The 23,399-nt window shown below is 37.3% G+C and overlaps 1 protein-coding gene across 2 annotated transcripts in view; it reads left to right on the top strand.

Annotated features, from left to right (window-relative positions):
• ZRANB3 (zinc finger RANBP2-type containing 3) overlaps positions 1 to 23,399 on the top strand; it is a 189,644-nt gene that overhangs the window by 110,848 nt on the left and 55,397 nt on the right. For both annotated transcript variants that reach the window (XM_049773619.1, XM_049773618.1), the window contains exons 8-11: positions 9,023 to 9,142; positions 9,564 to 9,683; positions 11,380 to 11,559; positions 14,155 to 14,307. In XM_049773619.1, coding sequence (XP_049629576.1) covers positions 9,023 to 9,142; positions 9,564 to 9,683; positions 11,380 to 11,559; positions 14,155 to 14,307 — 573 coding nt within the window. The remainder of the gene's footprint in view (positions 1 to 9,022; positions 9,143 to 9,563; positions 9,684 to 11,379; positions 11,560 to 14,154; positions 14,308 to 23,399) is intronic.

Here is a 23,399-nt window from a genome sequence, read left to right as displayed (position 1 = left end):
AGGCAAATTGCTTTGAAATACATTTCCACACACACAGTATGTTTCCTCTTTGCTCTGTTGCCTCAGCACCTTAACGCTATTAAGATTGGGTTTCTATTTATAATACTCAGTGAGTGAGGTAGAATGAGGCCATTGCAGTTTTACCTGGCAAACAGGAACTGAGATATTGTGAGCCTGAAAATTGCTTTTCACTTCTTTTATCTTGTATCTCTCACACCAAATTTCCTACTCTTTATGAGTAAGGAGATAGTTAATAGTAAGGTGCAAAGAAATAAGATCTCATTTCAGAAAAAGGGAATATGTTAGCTGTATGGCCTTATGGAATAGAGAATGGCCTTATTAAAGATAGAAATATATCCATGTGAGAAGAAAAAGTGGCATAATGTGTGGAGGTTGGCAGGAAAGATTTAAGTTTGGAATCACAGATGGGGGGATTTGCTGTAGAGAAGAAATTCCTCTCATGTTATAAAAAGAAAAGAAGTGAGGATGAGTGAAAATACAGAATGATAGGAGCTAGAGTGATAGTACAGCAGGTAGGACATTTTCTTTACATGTGGCAGACCCAAGTTGGATCTCTGGCTCTCCATACAGTTGCCATACCCCACCAGGAGTGATCCCTGACCACTGAACTAGGAGTAAGCCCTGAGCACTTCCTGGGTAACACCCAAAAACCAAAAAGAAAAAGAAGTTATAGTATGATAACAGAATTCTAGGGCCGGCACGGTGGTGCTAGAGGTAAGGTTTCTGCCTTGCCAGCGCTAGCCTAGGACGGACCGAGGTTTGATCCCCTGACGTTCCATATGATCCCCTAAGCTAGGAGTGACTTCTGAGCACATAGCCAGGAGTAACCCCTGAGCGTCACCGGGTGTGGCCCAAAAACAAACAAACAAACAAGCAAACAAAACAATGATAACAAAATTCTCAGGTGGTAAATTCTATTTTCTTAGGACATTGGGAAGTTTGAGAGACAAATGCATGGGTTCTAATTTTGAAGAAAGTGAGAAACAGTGAGGTTGATTTTTCAGTTTATAGGAGAAATAGAGTAATACTAAGAGATATAGTTATAATAAAAGCTATTTGCTATTATAACATCTACCATGTGCCAATCACTTTTCCAAGCATATTTTCTATACTGACTCACTTAGTTCTTACCAGCATATTGGAGTATAAGAACTCCCCCCCCCTTTTTTTTCTTTGGTTTTTTGGCCACACTTGGTGACCTCAGGGGTTACTCCTGACTTGAGGAACCATATGGGATGCCAGGGATCGAACCAGGTTCATCCTGGGCGGCCGCATGCAAGGCAAATGCCCTACCACTGTACTATTGCTCCAGCCCCACTTTTTTCTCTTTTTATAGATGGAGAAACTAAAGTACTGTTTTAAAACCTTGTTCTAGGACTTTCAGATTATATAAGATAAAGTCAGGATTTGAAACTAGTCTGTCTCCAGAATACATTCTCATCATCATTATTCAACCAGAACAGCAACCAGAACAGAACATTTAGCAATTTTTAATTGAAGTTGATAGCTATTTTACTTTACTTTTTAATATCTCTGTATAGGCATAGAGAATACATAATATGAAAGTCTATATATCCTATATATTATAATTTTTAAGAAGCAAATAATCTTTTTCATGCTTATACATTATTATTATTGTTATTATTGGGGATTTCCTAGCAATATTTCATTTCTTTTATTATGTGGCTTGTGTATAGGTGAGACTGTTCAGTGCTCAGGCATGAATAGAGAGCTGCTCAAGGCCAACAGTGCTGAGGAGAGCCAGAGAGGCTAGCAGTGTATGGTCAATATAAGATATGGGCATATATTCATTACATTATATTTTGTAATTAAAATTTAAACAGTGGATATGCTACAACTGGAATTAAAAGCATTATATTAATGAAACCATATAGACGCAATCTCAGGTAGTACCAAGGCGTTATAGAAATGTGTCTGAGGAGCTAGATTTTTCCTCAGGTGCTAAACAAAACAACTATAAATATAAAATAAACCATTTTCCACTATAAGCCAGGTCTCACTCTCTCTATATCATCTCTCTATTCTCTACTCTCTCTCTCTCTCTCTCTCTTTTTCTCACACACACACACACACACACACAGCACAGCACATTCATATAGTTCCATTTATATGAATATGTACAAATCTGCTCATCCAAAAAGAGGAAAATGGAATTTGTATTTTTTTAGTTTTTGGTGGTGTCTGCAGGAACTCTTGGATGAAGACTGAGGTGAAGGTTTCTCTTTAGAGTGATGAAAATATTCTGGACTTGAGTGTAATGATGTTGTACAAATCATGAATATATAAAAAGCCATAAAACCCATTTAAATAGATGTATTATTGACATGTATAGTTATATTTCAAGGTTTTTGTTCAAATAAATAATTCAGATTCTTCTCTCTTTCTACTCTGTCCATCCTAATTCACCCCTGTCCTCAAGATCACTTCTCTGTCCATATTAAGCACAAGCCATAATAATAAATGCAAGGGTAAGCTTTATAAATACTTCTCTGTCAGTTAGGATTTCTTTTGAAGCTCCCAACAGACTTCATGCTTGTCTTAATGGTTAGGATTATTTAAACTGACTGTAGAACTGCCAAGTTTGTTTAGGTAATTGCAATTCACCTTATATGAAGAAGGATTTAAAACAATAAAGATTTCTGCTACCAATAACTTTAAAAACCAATGGTCTAAAGACAGTGGAGAACTTGTTTATGTTGTATTTATGGATTTTTTGACACAATTTATCATGGTTAAAACATTTTCTAACAATAAAATCAGGACAGACTTTAAGGTCATTGTAATAGAAGTAACTCTCTTGCATCTGAAGTGAGTGCACTCTACAGGTAGGAATTTCCAGCCAATAAGAGAGTTCACCGATGGAAGATTATTAAGAACAGGAATTGGAGGGAGAGTTGAACCAGGTTCCTTCTTGCCAAAGCCATGCCAGATATACCCGTGACCCACAACCAGCGCTTTGCCAATGGCTTATTTGGCTTTACCATTTAGCCACTTATACCTGCAGATATGCCAAACCAGTTAAAACTTCAGGTATACCAGTATTTGGGCTGGCATCTTCAGGACTTTGTTGGCATGTTGGAGTCACCCTTCCCCTGCCTATTTCCTAAGCCCTAGTAGTCAAAACCACACCCCACAAAAGCTGTAATTTCAGACATAGAGTTTAGAATTCCTAGACTGTACTGCCACTTATATGATTTCTCATAATTCCAAATATTCTCAATATTGTCATTCCAGAAGGAACACACCAATTTAGATATTAATGTAGATTCAAAGCTACCTAATGTTCAGAAACAAATCATATAATAGCAACAAGCAACAAATTACTCAGCAAATCTGATAATGACTTAATAACCCATTGTGGGATTCATTTTTTTCTCTCTTTTTTTGTGGGGTTCACAAAAAACCTGGGGGTGCTCAGGGGTTACTCCTGGCTCTTTGTCCTGGCTCTTTGTTCAGAAATTACATATGGGGGACCATATGGGATGCTGGGGATTGAACACAGGTCAGCCATATGCAGAGGAAATGCTCTGTCTCTGTGCTATTGCTCTGGCTCCTCCTTACAATTTTCTTATTCTATACTTAAAAAAAAATAATTTCATTATCACTTTCCTATAAACACTGAATATAAAATATATTATTTTATACCTGCAAAGAGGGTATAGGCTTGGGGTATCCAGGGATAATGGTGGGGATTTTACATTGGTGGTCTGATTGGTCTTGGAACAAATATATTATGAGCAACTATGTTATACATTGTCTTCAAATAAAAAAAAACAACAGGTATTATGGATAAGAAGATCCTTACTAACCTCACCTAATAGATCTTTCTTTTTTGGGGGGCCGGGCACACTTAAAGGTGCTTAGGGCTTACTTCTAGTTCTTCACTCAGGAATCACTCTTGGACTGAGAATTTATATAGGATGCCAGGGATCAAATCCAGGTTGCCCCATTGGAAAGCAAACACCCTACCCACTGTATTATCACTCTGATCCTACTTAATAGGATTCTTTTTTTTTTTTTTTTTTTTTTTTTGGTTTTTGGGACCACACCCGTTTGATGCTCAGGGGTTACTCCTGGCTAAGCATTCAGAAATTGCCCCTGGCTTGGGGGGACCATATTGGATGGCAGGGGATCGAACCGCAGACCTTCCTTGGCTAGCGCTTGCAAGGCAGACACTTTACCTCTAGCGCCGCCTCTTTAGCCCCAGGATTCTTTCTTAAGAAAATCCATGAATAGGGCCCGGAGAGATAGCACAGCGGCATTTGCCTTGCAAGCAGCCGATCCAGGACCAAAGGCGGTTGGTTCAAATCCCGGTGTCCCATATGGTCCCCCGTGCCTGCTAGGAGCTACTTCTGAGCAGACAGCCAGGAGTAACCCCTGAGCACCGCCGGGTGTGGCCCAAAAACCAAAAACAAAACAAAACAAAACAATCCAAGAATGGACATTAAAAGTGGGAGATGAGAAAGATCTTGATCAAATAGCAAAGGTTGTGATTTGATCAATAAATTGGATCTAGCAGGGCTCTTGCTAGTATTGCAGGACTGGAGAGAATAGGGAAAATTCCAAGACCAAAATTCAGGCCAGATCAAGAAGGTTCCAGAATCCTAACAGTATGATTTGTTGTTTTCTTCTTTCTTTCTTCCTTTTATTATTTAAATAAAAGCCAATGACTTAACATATTGCTCTGCTAATTGTTATTACATTCTGTGTTTTTTAGTCCAAAAATTAGTGTATAGGATCGGAAAGATAGCATGGAGGTAGGGTGCTTGCCTTGCGTGCAGAAGGGTGGTGGTTCAAATCCTAGCATCCCATATGGTCTTCCGAGCCTTCCAGGAGTGATTTCTGAGCGTAGAGCCAGAAGTAACCCCTGAGCGCTGCAGGGTGTGACCCAAAAACCAAAAAATGAAATTGGTTTATAGTATTTTATCATGTAATTACTATATGATATCATTCTGTTTGTCACAGTGCTTAAAATATAAACAGCAGCATTGTATTCACTATACATGGATACACATTTGTCTTCTCTTTTTGTTTTTGGTTTGGTTTGTGGGTCACAGCTCCTGGCTCCACGCTCAGAAATCGCTCCTGGCAGGCTCGGGGGACTATACGGGATGCCAGGATTTGAACCACCATCCTTCTGCATGCAAGGCAAATGTCCTACCTCCATGCTATCTCTCCAGCTCCATTTGTCTTCTCTTTTAAGCAGTGTGACTCTTAAGTTACAAGGATGGAATTCTCAGCACACTTGCATTCTCAGTATATTTCTAGAAGCTGACTTGCATATTGTTAGAGCACTGTAGTGCTAAAGGTATTGTCACTCAACCCAGTAAAGAGTGTAGACAAGCAGGCAAGCAGGCTCCCATGAATAAGGTAAGTGATATGATAAGGCTTGCATCTTCTCATGCTGACCAAATAATGTAATTTGTCTGCCAGTGAAATATCAACATGTGAACCAATTTTTTTCTGATTATAGGTAAATACAAAAATTAAGCTCAGAATTATTCTAGTGTAGAAACAGTTATGGAAAGAGGGAAAACTTTCAGTGAGGGAAAGCAATGCAAGACACAACAAAAACTAAAACAATCTTGAATCCCAAACTTTTGCACACATGCTTGTAGGGTTCCTGAAACGGTCAACTAGGCCAACAAATTGTGTATAGTGGCTGTATTGTGTCATCTAAGATGTTGCAAATGTAGGCATGGGAGACAATATGTAAAAGTTGTGGTGAGGTTCTGATGTTCATGTACAATTTGGCAATCTGTACCAAAAGTTGCTGTCTGACTACAGTAAATAAACCATAAAACTTTATACTTTCTCAAATTGGTAATGCTGGTCATTCTAGAGTTTTTGATATGCCTCACAATAAGCACTATTGAGCATAAAAGGTCATTGTGTATATTTATGAAAACTAGTGATAATGAGGTCCAAGAGAATGTATTTTTCATTGTGATTGAACTTATAATATTAATTATAATCAGAAGTTTTTCTGAACCAAATTTGTAAAAAAAAAAAAAAAGGAACAGAGAGCTTTAGCTTTGGCTTTAGTAATTTCTTATTGTAATAGGAAGGAGTTGGCTTGATATCAGCTGAGGGGGGTCTGACAGAAATAGTTTGCTTATGAAGAGACAGGAAATATATATGAATTTGGGGTACAGTATTGTATATTAAGTCTGCAATGAATGGTAAGTGAAAGTACCTTTAAATACTTCAACTTGACATGTACTTTTTGAAAGGTTTATCACAATAAATATAGCTCTTTAAGCAAACATGAAAGTGGTTCTGTTTCCATGGAAACGCATTCAGAATTTATAACTCCTTTTGATCAGTCTTCCTCTCTACTTTTTCAGACACTGAAATCCAAGGCCAAAGTTCTTAGCAGCCTCCAATTGTGTGATGAATTTTTTTTTTGTTTAGAAAATGTAGATATATAAAGTTTTCAGAAATAGTCTTGTAACTTTATAGTCACATGCAAGAATTCCAGATGGGTATTTTTCAATTTTGAAATATCCTTGTTTTAAATATTTTTGTTAATATTAAAGTTACATCTGAGCATAATTTTATGAGGATAAATAGCTATTTTACTTTATTACAGTCTCCTATTCTTAATTCCCAGAACAGCCACTTTCTAATTTTTAAGTTGATTCTTTTTTTTTAATTTTTTAAGCTGATTCTTAAGTGTTTATTTTAAATATCTCAGCAGCATGATTTTATTTCTTCTTGATTTGTATTATTGCTTGTGTTATAATTTTAGTATCATTAATTATTTATGTCTCTGCTTACTTGATAATGCCTTTTCTCAATTCATACCTGATTTCTAATTTGGCTTGGTATAAATTTTTAGGAATAAGTTTCTCTAAATTTTTGATACTGTTTAGTAAGTTTTTTAGAAATAAATCTCTCTCAATTTCTAAAACTAATGTTAAGTACTTAATGCACTTTAATTTTCAATATTTTAAATAAATTTTTAAATGTTTTTGCTTTGGGGGAACAAATTTTGTGCCGGAAAGACTTGGCTTATACTTGAGTATACACAGTATATAGCCTTTATATTAATCCTATTTTTCCAGCCCCTTCCCCATGAGGCACACTTCCTGAGGGTTTATAGATGACTGCTTGGGGTCTCAAGTTGAAAAGTTACCCTCCTGCAGCTTAGGAACTGTAATGTTGTCTAATTAGTTATCAGACTTCTGTCGACTTCATTCACTTCTAAGCTATTGCTATAAATCTCAATTTTCTTCTCTTTATATTATTGGTTATCATTTAAATATAACATTAGAGGGAACAGAAGGCAAATGTGGTCAGCCTGCTGTCCTCCTAAAATTTTTAAGTGTCTAGTGTTTTATTTTTTGATCTAATAGGTGGTCTTGCTGATCAATACTGGTGACTCTAGGAATTTAAGAAACAATGCTTGGGCTCTACCAGCACCCAGTGGTGCATTTGGGGTGGTGGGAGGATGTGGGTTCAGATTAGAGGGATAGACTCAGAACCTTATACTCAGTAGGCATGTGCTACCTTTCCAGCATTCAAAATAGCTAATAGTTTTAAGAGTTAAGGGACATCTTTATGCTTTAGATTTAACTTATGCATCCACATTAAATTTTATTTTTATTTAGTTCATTTCATGTTGATTCTCATTCATAGACTCAAGTTAACTAAGAAAAGTGAGCTACTTTCTAATCTTTCTGGACTTTGTACTTTACATTTTCTTTACTTCTCCCCCATGCTCCCTTCTGTGTCCTTAATCTGCAACTTTCTTATCCCAGAAATTAGCTAAATCTCTTAATTTTTCATTTCTCTTAGCCTGTTTTCTCATTACTGTCCTTTTTATAAATCAATCTAAGTTTTTTAGTAGATTTTTTCTTCAGTGATTATATGTAGCCAGTTAAGCCAGCTGTGCTCTCTCTGCAGACAGCAGCCTATTTCTTTTATGGGTGATCTGGAGATACCACTTTCATTTCAGTTTGACATTCATGTCTCCCTCCACTGTTCCTGAGCCCCATAGGATGCTCTTGGAAATCCCTGGGGCACAGTGACCAAGGTCCATTTGACCAAATCATCTTGTCTTTTTGTACCAGCTGCAGAACAAGGAGCATGTGATTGAGGCCCTCTTAGGCCACTTTTAAGCTCGCTTTAACTAGATCTGTTTCTCCAAAGGGATCTTCCCCCAGTTCGGTGTAGATGAATTTGAGTGATGATACCTGCAAAGTGGCTCATCTTAGATGGCTGAGGGCTCAAATATATCTGTGTTTAATGTTCTCTGGATACAAACTTGCATCTTTCCTCGTGAGATCATCATATTTTCCCTTTCTTCGTCCTGTTCTCTAACAAATCTTCCTATCCAGTGTGTGCTCTCTAAATGAACAAGCAACTTTCCTCAATCCTTAAATTTCAATCCAAATTTTATTATTGCCTTTTTAATCTTCCAACCCCAGTTGCTGTTCTTCTGATATATTTTTTTTGGCTTTTTTGGGCCACACTCTGTGATGCTCAGGGGTTATTCCTGCTATGCACTCAGAAATCACTCCTGGCTTGGGGGACCATATGGGACACCGGGATCAAACTGAGATCCATCCTGGGACAACTGCATACAAGGCAAACACCCTACTGCTGCGCCACCACTCCAGCCTCTCTTCTGATATTTTTAAGCTTTCAGTTTTCTATATTTTATTAAAATAAAATCAACCCTTTCTTTACTGTAGCCTACTTGAAATATCTTTCTTGCCTGTTTTTGTCCATTTCCTTTGGCAGTCTTGATTTTTGACTCAGTCTTATTTTACTTGGTTCTTTTTTTTTAGTCCCTCTCTTGTCCTGCTTCTATATATCCCTTCAATGTGAGCTCTTACTCTATAAGGTTATCACAAAAACAAAGTAAAAGTTAACTCGAATGTAGATTTTGAAAAGCTGTTTGTGCTTTATTTAAGGAAATTTACATAAAATTGACATTTTATGACATTAATATGGTTTAATAATTTATATTTAGGCAGGTGCTGTCAAGGATTATATTAAGATGATGCTTCAGAATGAGTCTCTTAAATTTCTTGTTTTTGCTCACCATCTAAGCATGCTACAAGCTTGCACAGAAGCAGTCATAGAAAACAAGGTATGTTACCATCTTTCTGTAAATGTGGTTAACCATTGATTTGACTCCTCCCTAGTAATAAAAAAGATTCTGTTTGAGATTCTTCTATTACGGGGCCAGAGAGACAGCATGGAGGCAGAGCGTTTGCCTTGCATGCAGAAGGACTGTGGTTTGAATCCGAGCATCCCATATGGTCCCCTGAACCTGCCAGGAGTGATTTCTGAGTCTAGAGCCAGGAGTAACCCCTGAGCACTGCTGGGTGTGACCCAAGAACCAAACCAAAACAAAACAAAACGAAAAGATTCTTTTATTACACTAGCTAATCTTTTACCTTAATCCACTTATTTTTAATGTCAACATAAAAATTAGCTATAAAATATATTAAACAAGATGGGCTCATGTGGGTTAGTCCTAACTTTACCGTTTTCTTTTTTGATGTTAGACTCGTTACATTAGGATAGATGGAAGTGTTCCTTCTTCAGAAAGAATCCATTTGGTGAATCAGTTTCAAAAGGATCCTGATACTCGTGTGGCTATCTTAAGCATTCAGGCTGCTGGTCAGGTAATAAATTTTATGTTTGTGTTTAATAATGAAGTGCTTTTGAACTAATTAAGGGCCATTAACTAAGCAAAATGACAATGATTTAAACCTATCTCATGCTATAATAAATACTGTTTTGGAGAGTGCAAGGAAGTATATTCAAAAGACGAGTTAATACTTTGGGCTAAACTTGCCAAATTTTTAAGGAAAGAAATACTTTTCCCCAACCTTCTTTTCATCCTTTGAATTCTCATAAAACCTTCTCATCCTTCTCCAGTAGGATTTATCTTAGTTTTGTTTCATGAATGTCTATGAATCAGAGTGGTCTGAGAGGGAAAAAAAAAAATCTATTATCATACAGGTATTTCCTTAGGAATAGAATTGGTACAAGTAAATGAAAACCCAAAATTAAAAATGACTTTTTTTTATGGTGGGTCACACCCAGTGATGCTCAGAGGTTACTCCTGGCTTTATGCTTAGGAATTATTAGTGGTGGTACTTAGGGAATCATATTGGATGTCCAGGTTAGTTGTGTGCAAAGTAAATGCCCTATCCGCTGTACTATATCTCTTACCCCTAGAATACACATAGATGGGCTACAAATAAATAAATACAATGTATTTCTAACAGGATGGTTTCATAAGATCCTTAGGACTCAAGATCCTTCTGGCTTTCTGCTTCACGACCTCACAAAGTATCTCTTATCTAAAAAGAGAGTTTGAGCTCTTTGTTCATATTTTATAATCCAGGCAGCTAACTGTACCGAGACCTGTGACCTGCTATTAATCTTTAGTTAGCCCCAGAGCCACAACTAATATCAAGAGAAGTTGAGGAAACACTGCCTTGTATTTCAGGTCATCTTGCTAGAAATTGTGTATTATGTCACAGAGAATTTCAGAGAGATTTCAGCAGTAGGGAACATAAACAGTATTTGCTATACTATGTAGGAGGGTCCTTCTGGATTTTTTTCTTCGACTGACTTTTAAAAATGTTTTGCTTTGGGGTCCACACATGGTAGTGCTTGTGGCTGCTTCCTGCTCTGTACTTAGGGATTACTCCCAGCAGAGCTCAAGGGGACCTTGTATCCAGGATGGAACCTGGAACTCCCTGAGGCAGAAGTTCAGGGCTTAGCCTTTTAAGCTATCTCTCTGGCCCTCAAAAAATTTTTTATTCATTTATTTTGGTTTCTGGGCCACACCTTGTACTCAGGGGTTACTCCTGGCACTACCATGTGAATTTTTAAAATTATTTAGCTGTCAAGTTGACTTTAAAGTATTGAAATGCTTTTATTTATTTACTTTATTGGTTTTTGGGCCATGCTCAGTGGTGATCAAGGTTTAATTCTGTTTTATTTTTCTTTCTTTCTTTATTTTTGCCAGAGATCATTCCTGGCAGGGCTTAGAATATCTAGCAGAGATAGATCTTTACTATCTCTACCTGCCACTTATAGATAGTACAGTGGGTACAGCCTTCCCTCCTGTACTATTTCTCCAATCATCAGAACACTTTTAAAATGCATTGTTTTAGTTCTTCTGGCTATCCTGCAAATAATTTCAAGAATCAAATGTTTTCTAGTTTGACTTAAATGAAAACTAGATTCATATTCAGTCCTTCAATGCCCTCTTATACATTTAACATATTCAAAAATATTATATATAGCTTTATGTTACATTATCAGTTTATTTGTGTCTCAGTGTTCTTGCTTTACTTTACTTAGGGTTTGACATTTACTGCTGCAACTCATGTTGTATTTGCTGAGTTATATTGGGACCCTGGACATCTAAAACAAGCAGAGGACCGTGTTCACCGAATTGGACAGTGCAGCTCTGTGAATATTCACTATCTTATTGCAAATGGTACTTTAGACACCCTTATGTGGGGAATGTTGAACCGCAAGGTAAAGTTTGAGTTTAAGCCAAATTGTTAACTTATTCAATGTGATCATAACCAGCATGAATTAAGAAGCTGAGTTTTAGGCAGAGGAAACTTTTTAAGTACACTGATACTGAGTTAAGAGACCAAAGGCTCTAATTGATAAACTCTCTGTATTTCTGTTGCTTTCTAAACCCTTCCCCCATTTCAAAGGCTGAATAGAAAAATTTTCTATAGTGGATGACTAGCTATCAAGGAATGATAATGCTTTTGAACCCCAAATTTTTTTTATAATATGTAAAGACGAAACTCTTTTTTCAGAGGTCTTAAGTTCTCAGCTCATTTTTTTCCAAATAATTTTTATTGTGACCAATGTGAATTTCAAGACTTTCACAGTTATGTATAAAGTAATAGTGGCAGTGATATAGGGCCATTCTCACCACCAGTGTTGTCCTCCCTTTACTCTGTTCCCTGCATGCATCATATAACACCCCTCTCGCCCCTGGACTGCTAGTGTATACCCCTCTGTGTATACATTGATGTAGATTGGGTTATCTTGATTCTGTTGTTGACTTTGGGTTTGGTGTTTAGATATGATCATTTTTTTGGTAGGGGCTATATCTGATAATGCTCAGAAGATACTCCTCTCTCTGTGCTTAGAATTGCCCCTGGCAGGGTTGGGGATTATATGGGATGCTGGGATTCCAACTGGGATCCATCCTATGTTGGTTGCATGCAAGGCAAATGCCCTGCTGCTGTGCTAGTGCTCTGGCCCCATCGGTATGATCATTTTTTATTTTCATTCAATATTCATGTGAATGTTTGCTCCTGGTACCATCCACGTTTTTTTCCCCTCAATTTTTGAGACAGAATAAGATTATTCAAGTTCTGTGGTTCTGTTTGGGGGGAAAATATGTGTGTATATATATGCATATATATACACATATGCATTTATAGAGAGAGAGACTTAAAAGAAGAAAGAAAAAATAAACAAAACAAGCAACAACAAAAAACACAACAACAACTAAAAAGAAAAAAGGAGAGGGCTGGTGTGTGTGGCAAGTTTTATTTTATTTTATTTTATTTTTGCATAGGCATAGTAAGTGTTGGGGGAAATTAGAAAGGGAATCTCTTGGCCTAGGAGATACAGGGTTTCTCCACCTTTGAAGCATACTGTCATGAGAACAACTGCAGGCTCTGAACATGCTCATTGTCCTATCCCAAGGTCTTTAAAAAAAAATTTTTTTTTTTGGTTTTTGGGTCGCACCTGGCAGCACTCAGGGGTTACTCCTGGCTCTATGCTCAGAAGTCACTCCTGGCAGGCTCAGGGGACCATATGGGGTGCCAGGATTCAAACCTGTGACCTTCGGCATGAAAGGCAAACGCCTTACCTCCATGCTATCTCTCCGGATCCCCTGGTCTTTATATGGTGCCAGGAAACATTCTGCTCAGCGTGGCTGTCAGAATCAGTCCTCTGTAATTAGAGATCCTTCCAAGCTCATTTTTTAACTGAACAGTCAATATTCAGGTTCTACAAAAGGTATGAAGAGCGTGTCTTTTTCTATCCCTTCAAATGTCTTTCACCCCAACTTCAAGAATGTGTATGATAAGAATTTGAGGTTTGAGAGGATTTTTAAGTACACAGTATAGATATTTTAGTTTTTAAATGATTTTAATAGAATCATCTACATAATTACAAAGTGGTTCCTGACTGAGTTTTAGTCATACAATGTCTTACACCTATCCCTTCACCAGTGCACATTTCCTCCTACCAATGTCCCAGTTTCCTTCCTGTCCTCCCCCTTGCCTGCTTCTGTGACAGACATTTTTCTTTTCTTTCTCTCTCTGTCTCTGTCTTTATGCCTCCCTTCCTTTTTTTTTTATACTTTTGTATGCAGTATAGTTACTGAAGGGGTATTGTGTATATAACTACCTCATTTAGCATCCAGCTATTGCAGAGTGATCATTTACAACTAAATATTGATATTTTGGGGGGCCAGGGATGTGGCTCAGTGATAGAATACTTGTCTTGCGTATGTGAGGACCTGCGTTCAATTCCTGACCTGTCAGGAACTGACCTAACACTGAGCTAACATCAGCCTTCAAGCACTACCAGGATCACAAACATAAAAATGGATATTTTTTATGACCAATCATATATAGATAGGTTTATAAATATAAGAATAAAATATAAGAAATATATTTCATAAATATAAGAATAAAATTTGTTTATTGGGTAGCCAGGTGCTACTCCAGGCTTTCTGTTTAGGAGTCATCCCTAACAGTGTTTAGGAAAACATATTTGGTATCAGGGTTTGAACTAGGATTGATTGCATCCAAGGCAAGCTTCTTAACCCCAGTACTCTCTGATCCCAAGAAAAAAAAACTTTGATGAGAAAAGGAAATCACATAACTTTTCTAGCTACATCTTTACCTCATTAACACTAGAATTCATTGACTTGATAAATTCATTGTAATTTTAAATAATATTACCAATATCTATGATATGCAAAAGATTTTCTTTAGTGGATTTCATTCTGTTTAAGAATAAAATCAAGTGCCTGCTTAATAAACGTTATGAATGCACTGTTGTAAAATTTATTTGTTTTCCATTTTATAGACTCAGGTCACAGGGAGTACCTTGAATGGGAGGAAGGAACAACTACAAGCTAAGGAAGATGATAAAGAAAAATGGGATTTCCTGCAATTTGCTGAAGCTTGGATTCCAAGTGAAAGTTCTGAAGAGTTCAAGAATGAAATTTTGTTCACTCATGTAAGATTACATGACTTTTTTTTTTGTCTTTAGTATCTTGAGACTATATATTATTAATTGCAACAAGTCATGTTATTGTGAAGCACCTCAGGATAAAGTTAGGATAACTCTTTGAGCCAAAAATAATGTTGATCGAAGTCAAACAAAATGACTTTGTTTTTACCAGCTGTACCATATTATGACTCACAGCTTTGCTCCTTGTAAAAGAAGCTATATGGAAAAAGTATAGGATATGAAAGACATGAAAATGCCATAAAACAGCAAACAAGTCACTGACTTAATAAAATATTATTTTTTTTTTTTTTTTTTTTTGGTTTTTGGGCCACACCCTGTGACGCTCAGGGGTTACTCCTGGCTATGTGCTCAGAAGTTGCTCCTGGCTTCTTGGGGGACCATATGGGACGCCGGGGGATCGAACCGCGGTCCGTCCTAGGCTAGCGCAGGCAAGGCAGGCACCTTACCTCCAGCGCCACCGCCCGGCCCCCAATAAAATATTATAATGTCCAGAGTGCATAAATAATTTATATCACTTTTTCAAGAGAACTTTAGGGGCCAGAGAGATAGCACAGCAGTAGGGTGTTTGCTTTTCAAGCAGCCGATCCAGGATGGATGGTGGTTCAAATCCCGGCATCCCATATGATTCCCTGTGCCTGCCAGGAGCGATTTCTGAGCACAGAGCCAGGAGTAACCCCTAAGCGTGGCTGGGTGTGACCCAAAAGCGAGTGAGTGAGAGAGAGAGAGAGAGAGAGAGAGAGAGAGAGAGAGAGAGAGAGAGAGAGAGAGAGAGAGAGAGAACTTTAATAAGTCAGCAGAAAAATAGGCTAAGATTATGAACACTAGAGACCTATAAAATAGCTAATAGAAAGGAAAAGATGTGCTGCTTCAATCATTTAAGGTAAATCCTAAGGTACCTTTTTTTCTTTAAAATTAGTAAATCATTGTGGATATGTTACCTTTTTTAAATTTTAACTTCTTATTCTAATATTTGTGATTGAGGTTCTGTTATTTTTAATACTGTTTGTGATGACTTCTTAGGCAATTATTCCATGTATGTTCCTTGTGAAATGTGGACATTTTAGGTCAAAGTATCACTGGCCAAGTGACACTAAGAATAATCCATGGGCATTTCTTGGGCTACTTTATATAAACAAACAGATAAATAAATAGCCACAGTGACATGCTGCCCATACTTTGTCTTTATACCTACAGATTCAAGTACTTATATTTTTATAAGTACTTAATATGGAACTGAAGTAATAGTATAGCAGGTAAGACACTTGCCTTGCATGCAGAAGCCTGATTTCAATCCCCAGAATCTCATGGTCCCAAGCACTGACAGGCATGATTTCTGAGTGTAGAGATGGGAGTAGCCTCTGATCATTTCTGGGTGTGGCCTCCTGAAAATTAACCCAAACAACAATTTAAAAAAGCTTAATTTGTTGTAAGATCATAAGGAATTTTAGTATTCCTGTAAGCATCTTTCTATGAATATTGCCATTTTTTTTATGGAGATTTTTCTTTTTTCTTTCTTTTTTTTTTTTATATTGGTTTTTGGGCCACATCTGGCAATGTTCGGGGGTTACTCCTGGTTCTGTGCTCAGAAATAGCTCCTGGCAGGCTTGGGGGACCATATGGGATGCTGGGAATCAAATCCAGGTCAATCCTGGTGGGCCGTGTTCCAGGCAAACGCCCAACCGCTGTGACATCACTGTGGCACAGTAATTTTTCTCTTTTTAATGATTCTTTCCACATTTAGAGCCGGAGAGATAACATGGAGGTAGGGTGTTTGCCTTGCATACAGAAGGATGGTGGTAATCTTGGCATCCCATGTGGTCCCCCGAGCCTGCCTGGGGCAATTTCTGAGTGTAGAGCCAGGAATTGCCCTTGAGCGCTGCTGGGTGTGCCTCAAAAATAAAAAACAAACACAATAAATTTCCTACATTTAGCATTTCTAGGGTATTTCCAACTTTGTTAAACTTTGCCAAGTTAACCAACTTTTATAATTGTCATCAAAATTTTATTTAGTTAAAAATTGGTAGTAGTTGTAATTGAATGATTTTAACAACTTGTGTCTTCACTCTAGGGTCTGCATTTTGCAGAAACATCATTTTCTCTCTGCCTCAGTCTCCCCTGTGCTGCAGCTGAAGGTTAGATTCAGTGCAGATCTATCAGAAGGGCAAGTGCATATTAGTCAGCATGTAACTTAACCCAGCCCAAGCAAGGAGAGACTGGGAGGCTCTAAGAATAGGAGTTGAAACAGCAGAGAACAAATATGTGTGCAAAACGGGATATACTGAGTGCAGAAAAAGGCAAAAGACCTCATTGCTCTTTGTTTCTTGTTACCCAGTCTCACCAGACTGCTAAGGCAGAACAATCAGAGTCCCATGAACTCTCTAAAGAGCTTCGAGAAAATAGTTTGGTAAATTTGTGTTCTGTGACTTGGATTTAGGGCATATGGACATTTGGCAGTCTATTGACTAAGAGCATAATGTTAGTGATTATGGGTGAACCCATTTTCACTTGCTGCATCATCTGATCTCTAGATTACTGTAAGTGATCCATGAGTTAGCTTGATCTCTCTTCTTCAGTCAGATCTCAGTAGACCAGATCACTTCCATTTTATTACTTCTGACGTTATTTCTCTATTTTAAGACAGATCTCTAAATTGTTCTCAAAATCTCCCACACTGTGGTCTCTGCCTTCCCTTAACAATTGTTTTCATTTTGAAGGCTCTTAGTTCAATATCTCCAGTTTGTTTTTCTCCTTCTTAATCTCTCCCCAGTAGCCTAACATTCCATTCTGAGCGTCAGCACCTGCTGCTTTCCACCTACCTCATAAAGAGGCCTTTTTGTGTGATAAACTGAAGTTCCCTGTATACTGTCCACACGTCTTCTGGAACATCCTTTCCTGGAGACAGATTTATAATTTCAACATTCACATGATATATATACACATTTATATTGAATGTTTGCTGGCCTGCATAAAAATTTGTGTGATTGGGAAGAGAGAGTTTAAGAAAATTATAAAATTTTAAAATAAGCCCTTAAAATTTTAAATAAGCTTTGCATTTTTTATTAAATGCCAACATTGTTTGAAATGTTTATTTTGTTGTGAGCTGAAAAATACAAATAAAAAACTGACTCATGCATATAAAAAGCAAGTTTTATCATATATTTTCTCTTGAAAAAATGGTAACAGCAGAAAGAAGGTTGGCTGTAGGTTCTGTGACAGTCATCTAATCTCTTTGTCTAAATTCTCTTTTCTGAATATGCTAGAGCACTATTTCTTAAAGTGAACATACCTTAAACTAGAATATTTACTTAGTATTTATTTTACAATTCAAACTCTAAAATTGTTTAGTCTTCATAATTATCCTAATAACCAAAAAAACAAATGGGGGCCAGAGAGATAGCATGGAGAGAAGGCGTTTGCCTTGCATGTAGAAGGACAGTGGTTCGAGTCCTGGCAATCTATATGGTCCCCTGAGCACTGCCGGGTATGACCCAAAAACCAAAAAAAAAAAAAAAAAATTATCCTAATAAGATGGACAAATAGCAGTAATAGTTTTGAATATCTTCATTATTATGGAGACACAATTACCTGTCAATTTATTTCACATTAGACACTTACCTAGTTTATATGAGTTCAAATAACTCAATAATAATAAATTACATATATTGAGTGTTTATTTTGTGTAGTCACCTAACACTAGTGATTTTTCATAACCTTGATAGCCACATTACAAGATAAATACTGTTACCATGTCCCAATAAAATTTGAAATGTTAAGTAAGCCATCCCAATTCATATAACCAATAAATAAAGTAAAAGATCTAGGATTTAAAACCTAGGCCTTTCCTTCCAAGTTTGCCCTTATAATCTTGCTATGTGAGCTTTGTTATTTTGTGGAATGAGTAGAACTTGACATATTTCAATTTAGTTCAACTAGCTTTGTTGGCTGTATAATATATAAGGTTATCCAAAGATTATTATATTTATAGTTATTATGATTACCTGAAATGCAAAACTGCAGTGAGATATTTGATATCCACTAGAATGACTAACATGAAAGACAAGTACTGGCAAAGATGTGGAGAAAGTAATACAGTGATGGGATATAACATGGAATGTAAAATGCTGCAGTCATGTTTACAAAAGTATTTCATTTCCTTAAATTATTATAAATAGAGTTACCATATAACTTACAAATTATTCTTCTAAGGGTATTAAATATATATATATATATACATTACATTCATATATATATATGTATATATATAAAATTGCCGTTGGTACTGGGAGCAATAGTACAGCAGATAGGGCACTTCCCTTATACTTGACTTACCCGAGTTCAATACCTGGCATCCCATATCATCCCATAAGCCCTGCCAGGGGTGATCTCTGAGTGCACAGTCAGGAATAATCCCTGAGTACAACCAGGTTGTGGACCTCCCTCCAAAAAACAAATGAAATAATGTGAACAAACATAAGAGCAGAACCATGAATGTTGTAGAAGTGTTATTCATGATACCCCAAAATAAATCAATTAGCAAAATGTGATATATTCATATAATAAAATATCCTGCCATAAGAAGAAATGAAATTGTTGTTCTGTTTTGCTTTAGGGGACATACCCAGCAATGCTCTGTGTTGCCCACATTCTGTATTAGCACTCGGGCATTATTCATGGCGGTGCTCAGAGACTGTATGGGGTGCCGGGGATAAATCCCTAGTTTTCTGCAAGCAAGGCAAACACCCGAAACTCTATACTATGACTCAGAAATAAAATTTTTGATGTATACTACAGTGTAGATATACTCTAAAAGCATTATCTTACCTGTAAAAAAGTCAGACACAAAATGCATACTATGTTTCTGTTTCTATGAATTAACCCAAATAAGCAAATTCATAGACCGATAAGGTATGCTATTTTTATTTTTGGGCCATATCTGGGGTGTTCTGAGCTTTTTTTTTTTTTTTTTTGTACTCTGGAGTCTCTTTCCGCTGACTTGGGGGGCCATATGGGATGCCGGGGACCAACCCCACATTGCACATGCAAAGCAAATGTCCTACCTACTGTACTACTGCTCCAGCTCCAGTAAAGTATATTCTTAATTGTCAGGAACTTGGAGAAAATGGGAACTGACTCAAAAGTAGGTTTATTTTTAATCCTGGAAGAAATGTGCAATTGAACAGTAGTGATGGTTGCATAACTCTTAATATCCTAAAAATCACTGAGACATAATCTTTAAAGTGGAAAACCACATCCAGCAGTGCTTATGGCTAATATCAGGCTCTGCTCAAGGTTCAATATTGGCAGAGCTCAAGAGACCATCTTGGACTACAGGAATCAAACCTGTGTAATTCTACCCACTAAATTATCCCTATGGCCTTAAACAAAACCTTTTTGATTTTTGAGCCTCACTAGCAGTACACAGAAGATACTCCTGGCTCTGCACTCAGGAATTATTCTTGGAGATGCCTAGGGGAACAAATGGGATGCCTGGGATCGAACACAGGTCTGCCTTGAGAAAAGCAAGAGCCCTCAAGTGTTGTCTTATACCCTGGCCCAAAGAAGGCATTCTAATGTAATACTTGCAATATGATAAATTGAAGATAGAGGTGTGTAAGCCATTCTCTGGGAACAAAGATTAAAATACCTGGATTTATTGGAAATTTCTCTCTTTTCCATTAGAAAACATCTGAGCTACATTATTTTTCTATAAATATTTTAATTGAATCATGTGAGATACACATATACAAAGTTGTTCACGGTTGAGTTTCAGTCACACAATATTTGACACCAATTCCTTCACCATTGCCCATTCCTACCATCAAAATCCCAGTTTCACTACTGCTTTCTTCCCTCCCTCCCTCCTTCTCTCTTTTCCTCCCTCCCTCCCACCTTACTTCTTTCTCTCTCCCCCTCTCTTTCTCTCTCTCTCACTTATATCATCCTGTCTCTGTCTTTTTTTTTTCTGTTAGACACTGTAGTTTGTAATATTATTGATGAAGAGGTATCATGCATATTACTTTATCTCCTTTCAACACCCAATTCTTGTCTAGAGTCATCATTCCAATTCTCATTGTCATAGTGTTCCCTTCGCTGCCCTAATTGCACTGCCTCTCTCTTTGTGAGAAGTTTCCTACCATGGATCAGTTCTCCTGACCCTTGTCTCTATTGTTTTTAGGTATTATTATTGACTGTCTTTTTTTTTTATTTATATTCCACAAATGACTGTTTATTTTTTGTTTAGCCCTTTCCTTTTGACTCATTTTATTTAGCATAATACTTCATATCTATTCATATATAAACAGTTATTTTTTTATTTTGTATTTTTACTAATAACTGCATAGCAATTCATTGTTTCATTATCCATTCATCTGTTTTGGTGCAATTGGGTTGTTTCCAGACTCTGGCTATTGTGAATAGTGCTGTAATGAACATGGAAGTATACGTGCCTTTTCTGCGTTGTGTTTTTGGATCCCCAGAGATATTCCCAAGATCAGTATTGCTGACTAACACGAGAGTTCAACATTTTCTAGTTTAGTGAAGAATGTCGAGTAAAAAAATTTTTTTCCAAAAAAAAAAAAAAACAACCTCGAATAGTCTATATTCCCAAGAACAGTGAATAAGAGTCCTTTTCTTTCTGCATCAATGCCAATACCGGTTGTTCTTGTTCTTGTGATGTGTGCCAGTCTCGAACCCACCCATCACATTCTGAGAAATTTAGATTTTTGTCCTTGCTATGGTGTGGAATTTGGGGGTGCTTTTAAGCAAATGAGTGGTTTAATCTGATTTCTGTTTTCAAAAATATCCAAGTAGCTGTGTGGGACTGGAAAGATACAGGTTCTTGTAGGCAGATATATTTGGGGAAGGGTTATCTTTGACCTCCCTCATCCAGATTCAGCCTGTGGAAATGAATTTTCAGTCTCTATTTACCCATAAGAATTTTTATTCTTCTTCTTTTGTTGATTTTTGTTTCTGTTTTGTTGGTTTTGGTGGCCACATCCAATGGTGCTTAGAGCTTACCCTGGCTTTGCACACAGGGATCACTCACAGAGCTCTTTGTGATTCCGGGGATCAAATTCATGTCAATTGTGTACAAGACAAATGTTCTACCTACTGTACTGCTCCTGTGTGTGTATATGTGTATGAATAAGTGACATTCAAAGAGAAAAAAAAGTACAAGATGAGCATTCACATCTTCCCCCAGAGGAAAAAATGTTAATCTAATATGACTTCTCAGAGCCATACGATGTAAGTGGGCCACAGATAAGAGATGCTCTCCAGAGGATGTCTCTCTGCCACCATTTCCCCAGGAAGCAGAGCTCATGTGCTGCCCTGGTAGCACCCAAAATGTGACCAATAGCTTGGAGCTAGATTTGGAAGAGTGATTGGAAGATTCCATGATAACTTTGGATTTAACTAATGCCTTTAATTTATGTCCTATCACAGTATTTTCTGCTGCTCTTGACATTTTCAGGTTTATTAATAAAGCCAGCTCCTTTTTTACTCACAAAATTATTATTATTATTAGATAGGCTTCTTATCAAATTTCTCACAGGAAAATTGGGACACTAAACCTCACCCTGGATTTCTAATAGTGTAAGTAATTATGAAAGAAAATGAAAAAAATTCCAGACATTTCAGAGGTAGAATCAACATCATCTGCCTTGGTGGACCTTGTCTCACTGGAGTATATGCAGGAAAAGTGCAGGTTATGGAGCAGTTTAAGGGACTATCACAACAATAAGCATTCAGATAAGCAAGGAGAAGAAAACCTATAGTTCTAGGTGATCCAGATTAGTCTCAAAGTGGAGAGTTGATAACAAAAGACTTTGTAATTAACTAGTTTGATAAACTGAGGAACAAGGAGAATGGAGCTAGCCAAAGGGCAAAGATGAACTCTTCCAGGGGCCAGGGGAGTAGTGGCTGAATACTAGAACACATGTTTATTATGTTCTGCTTCCAGCCCTGACTTTGATTCCCAATACCTCCTGCTTCTTGAAACACTGCCTGGTTGTCTATAGGTGCTGCTGTGTCTGACTCAAAAAAAAATTTTTTTTAAATAAATTCATTTTGGGGTATCTTGAGTTTGGGAATCCTCTGAACTACTCAGCTGATGTGTAGGCAGGTCTGTAGAGCTTTAAACGAAGATGATGACACATAGCACTGACTGACTTATTATAGTAGAGTGATCTATACTTTTAATTAGGTAATATTATGCTGTGATTCTAATTATCTTTGTTAGAAGAGAGAAATGTTCCAAACTAAAGACATCTGGAGTCATATGTGGGCTTACTCCTGGCTCTGTATTCAGTGGTCTCTTCTGGAGGTGCCCTGCAGAGATCAAATCAGGGTCCACTGTAGGCAAAACAAGTGCTTAACCCCTGTGCTATTTCTCTGGTTCTTTTTGTTTTTGTTTTTGTTTTTGGGCCACACCCAGCGGTGCTCAGAGGTTTCTCCTGGCTGTCTGCTCAAAAATAGCTCCTGGCAGGCACGGGGGACCATATGGGACACCGGGATTCGAACCAACCATCTTTGGTCCTGGATCGGCTGCTTGCAAGGCAAACGCCGCTGTGCTATCTCTCCGGACCCTCTCTGGTTCTTGAACATTAAGAGTAGTTCACTATGAAAAGGAAAAGATAAAGAAATGTTTTATTGTCAACATTTTATTTAACTGCATGCACGGAAGTGGCTATTTTGCAAAATCTGAGAAATTTAGTTATTTTTTTTTAGGGGAATTTAAGTTAAAAATTTTAGTTAGATGATTAATGACCCTAATTCTCTCACAGTTTAGCCTCTGGCTTATTTATAACTGTTAGCAAGGGTTATTTAATTCCAGTTCCAATCATCAGTCAGATGCTTTTCAGAGACAGCAAGATGCCCTCACAAAATAACATTTGTGTCACAAAGGTTTTGTTCTTTCTTTTAGAAGCAGGAGACAGATTAAAGTAGGCAATAATGGTTCCTACCAGAGTTGCCCCTTTGATCAAAGGTTATTAAAGCCCACAGTACTACTTTTGTAGGTGCTGCATGTATCCTGGAATAGTACTGGGGTTTGAAGTGCTCTACTGTTTCTATAACTT

The sequence above is a fragment of the Suncus etruscus genome, chromosome 5, assembly GCF_024139225.1.
Source record: "Suncus etruscus isolate mSunEtr1 chromosome 5, mSunEtr1.pri.cur, whole genome shotgun sequence".
Lineage (NCBI taxonomy): Eukaryota > Metazoa > Chordata > Mammalia > Eulipotyphla > Soricidae > Suncus > Suncus etruscus.
The sequence above is the reverse complement of the archived record's forward strand: the minus strand, read 5'-3'. Positions and strand labels throughout refer to the sequence as shown.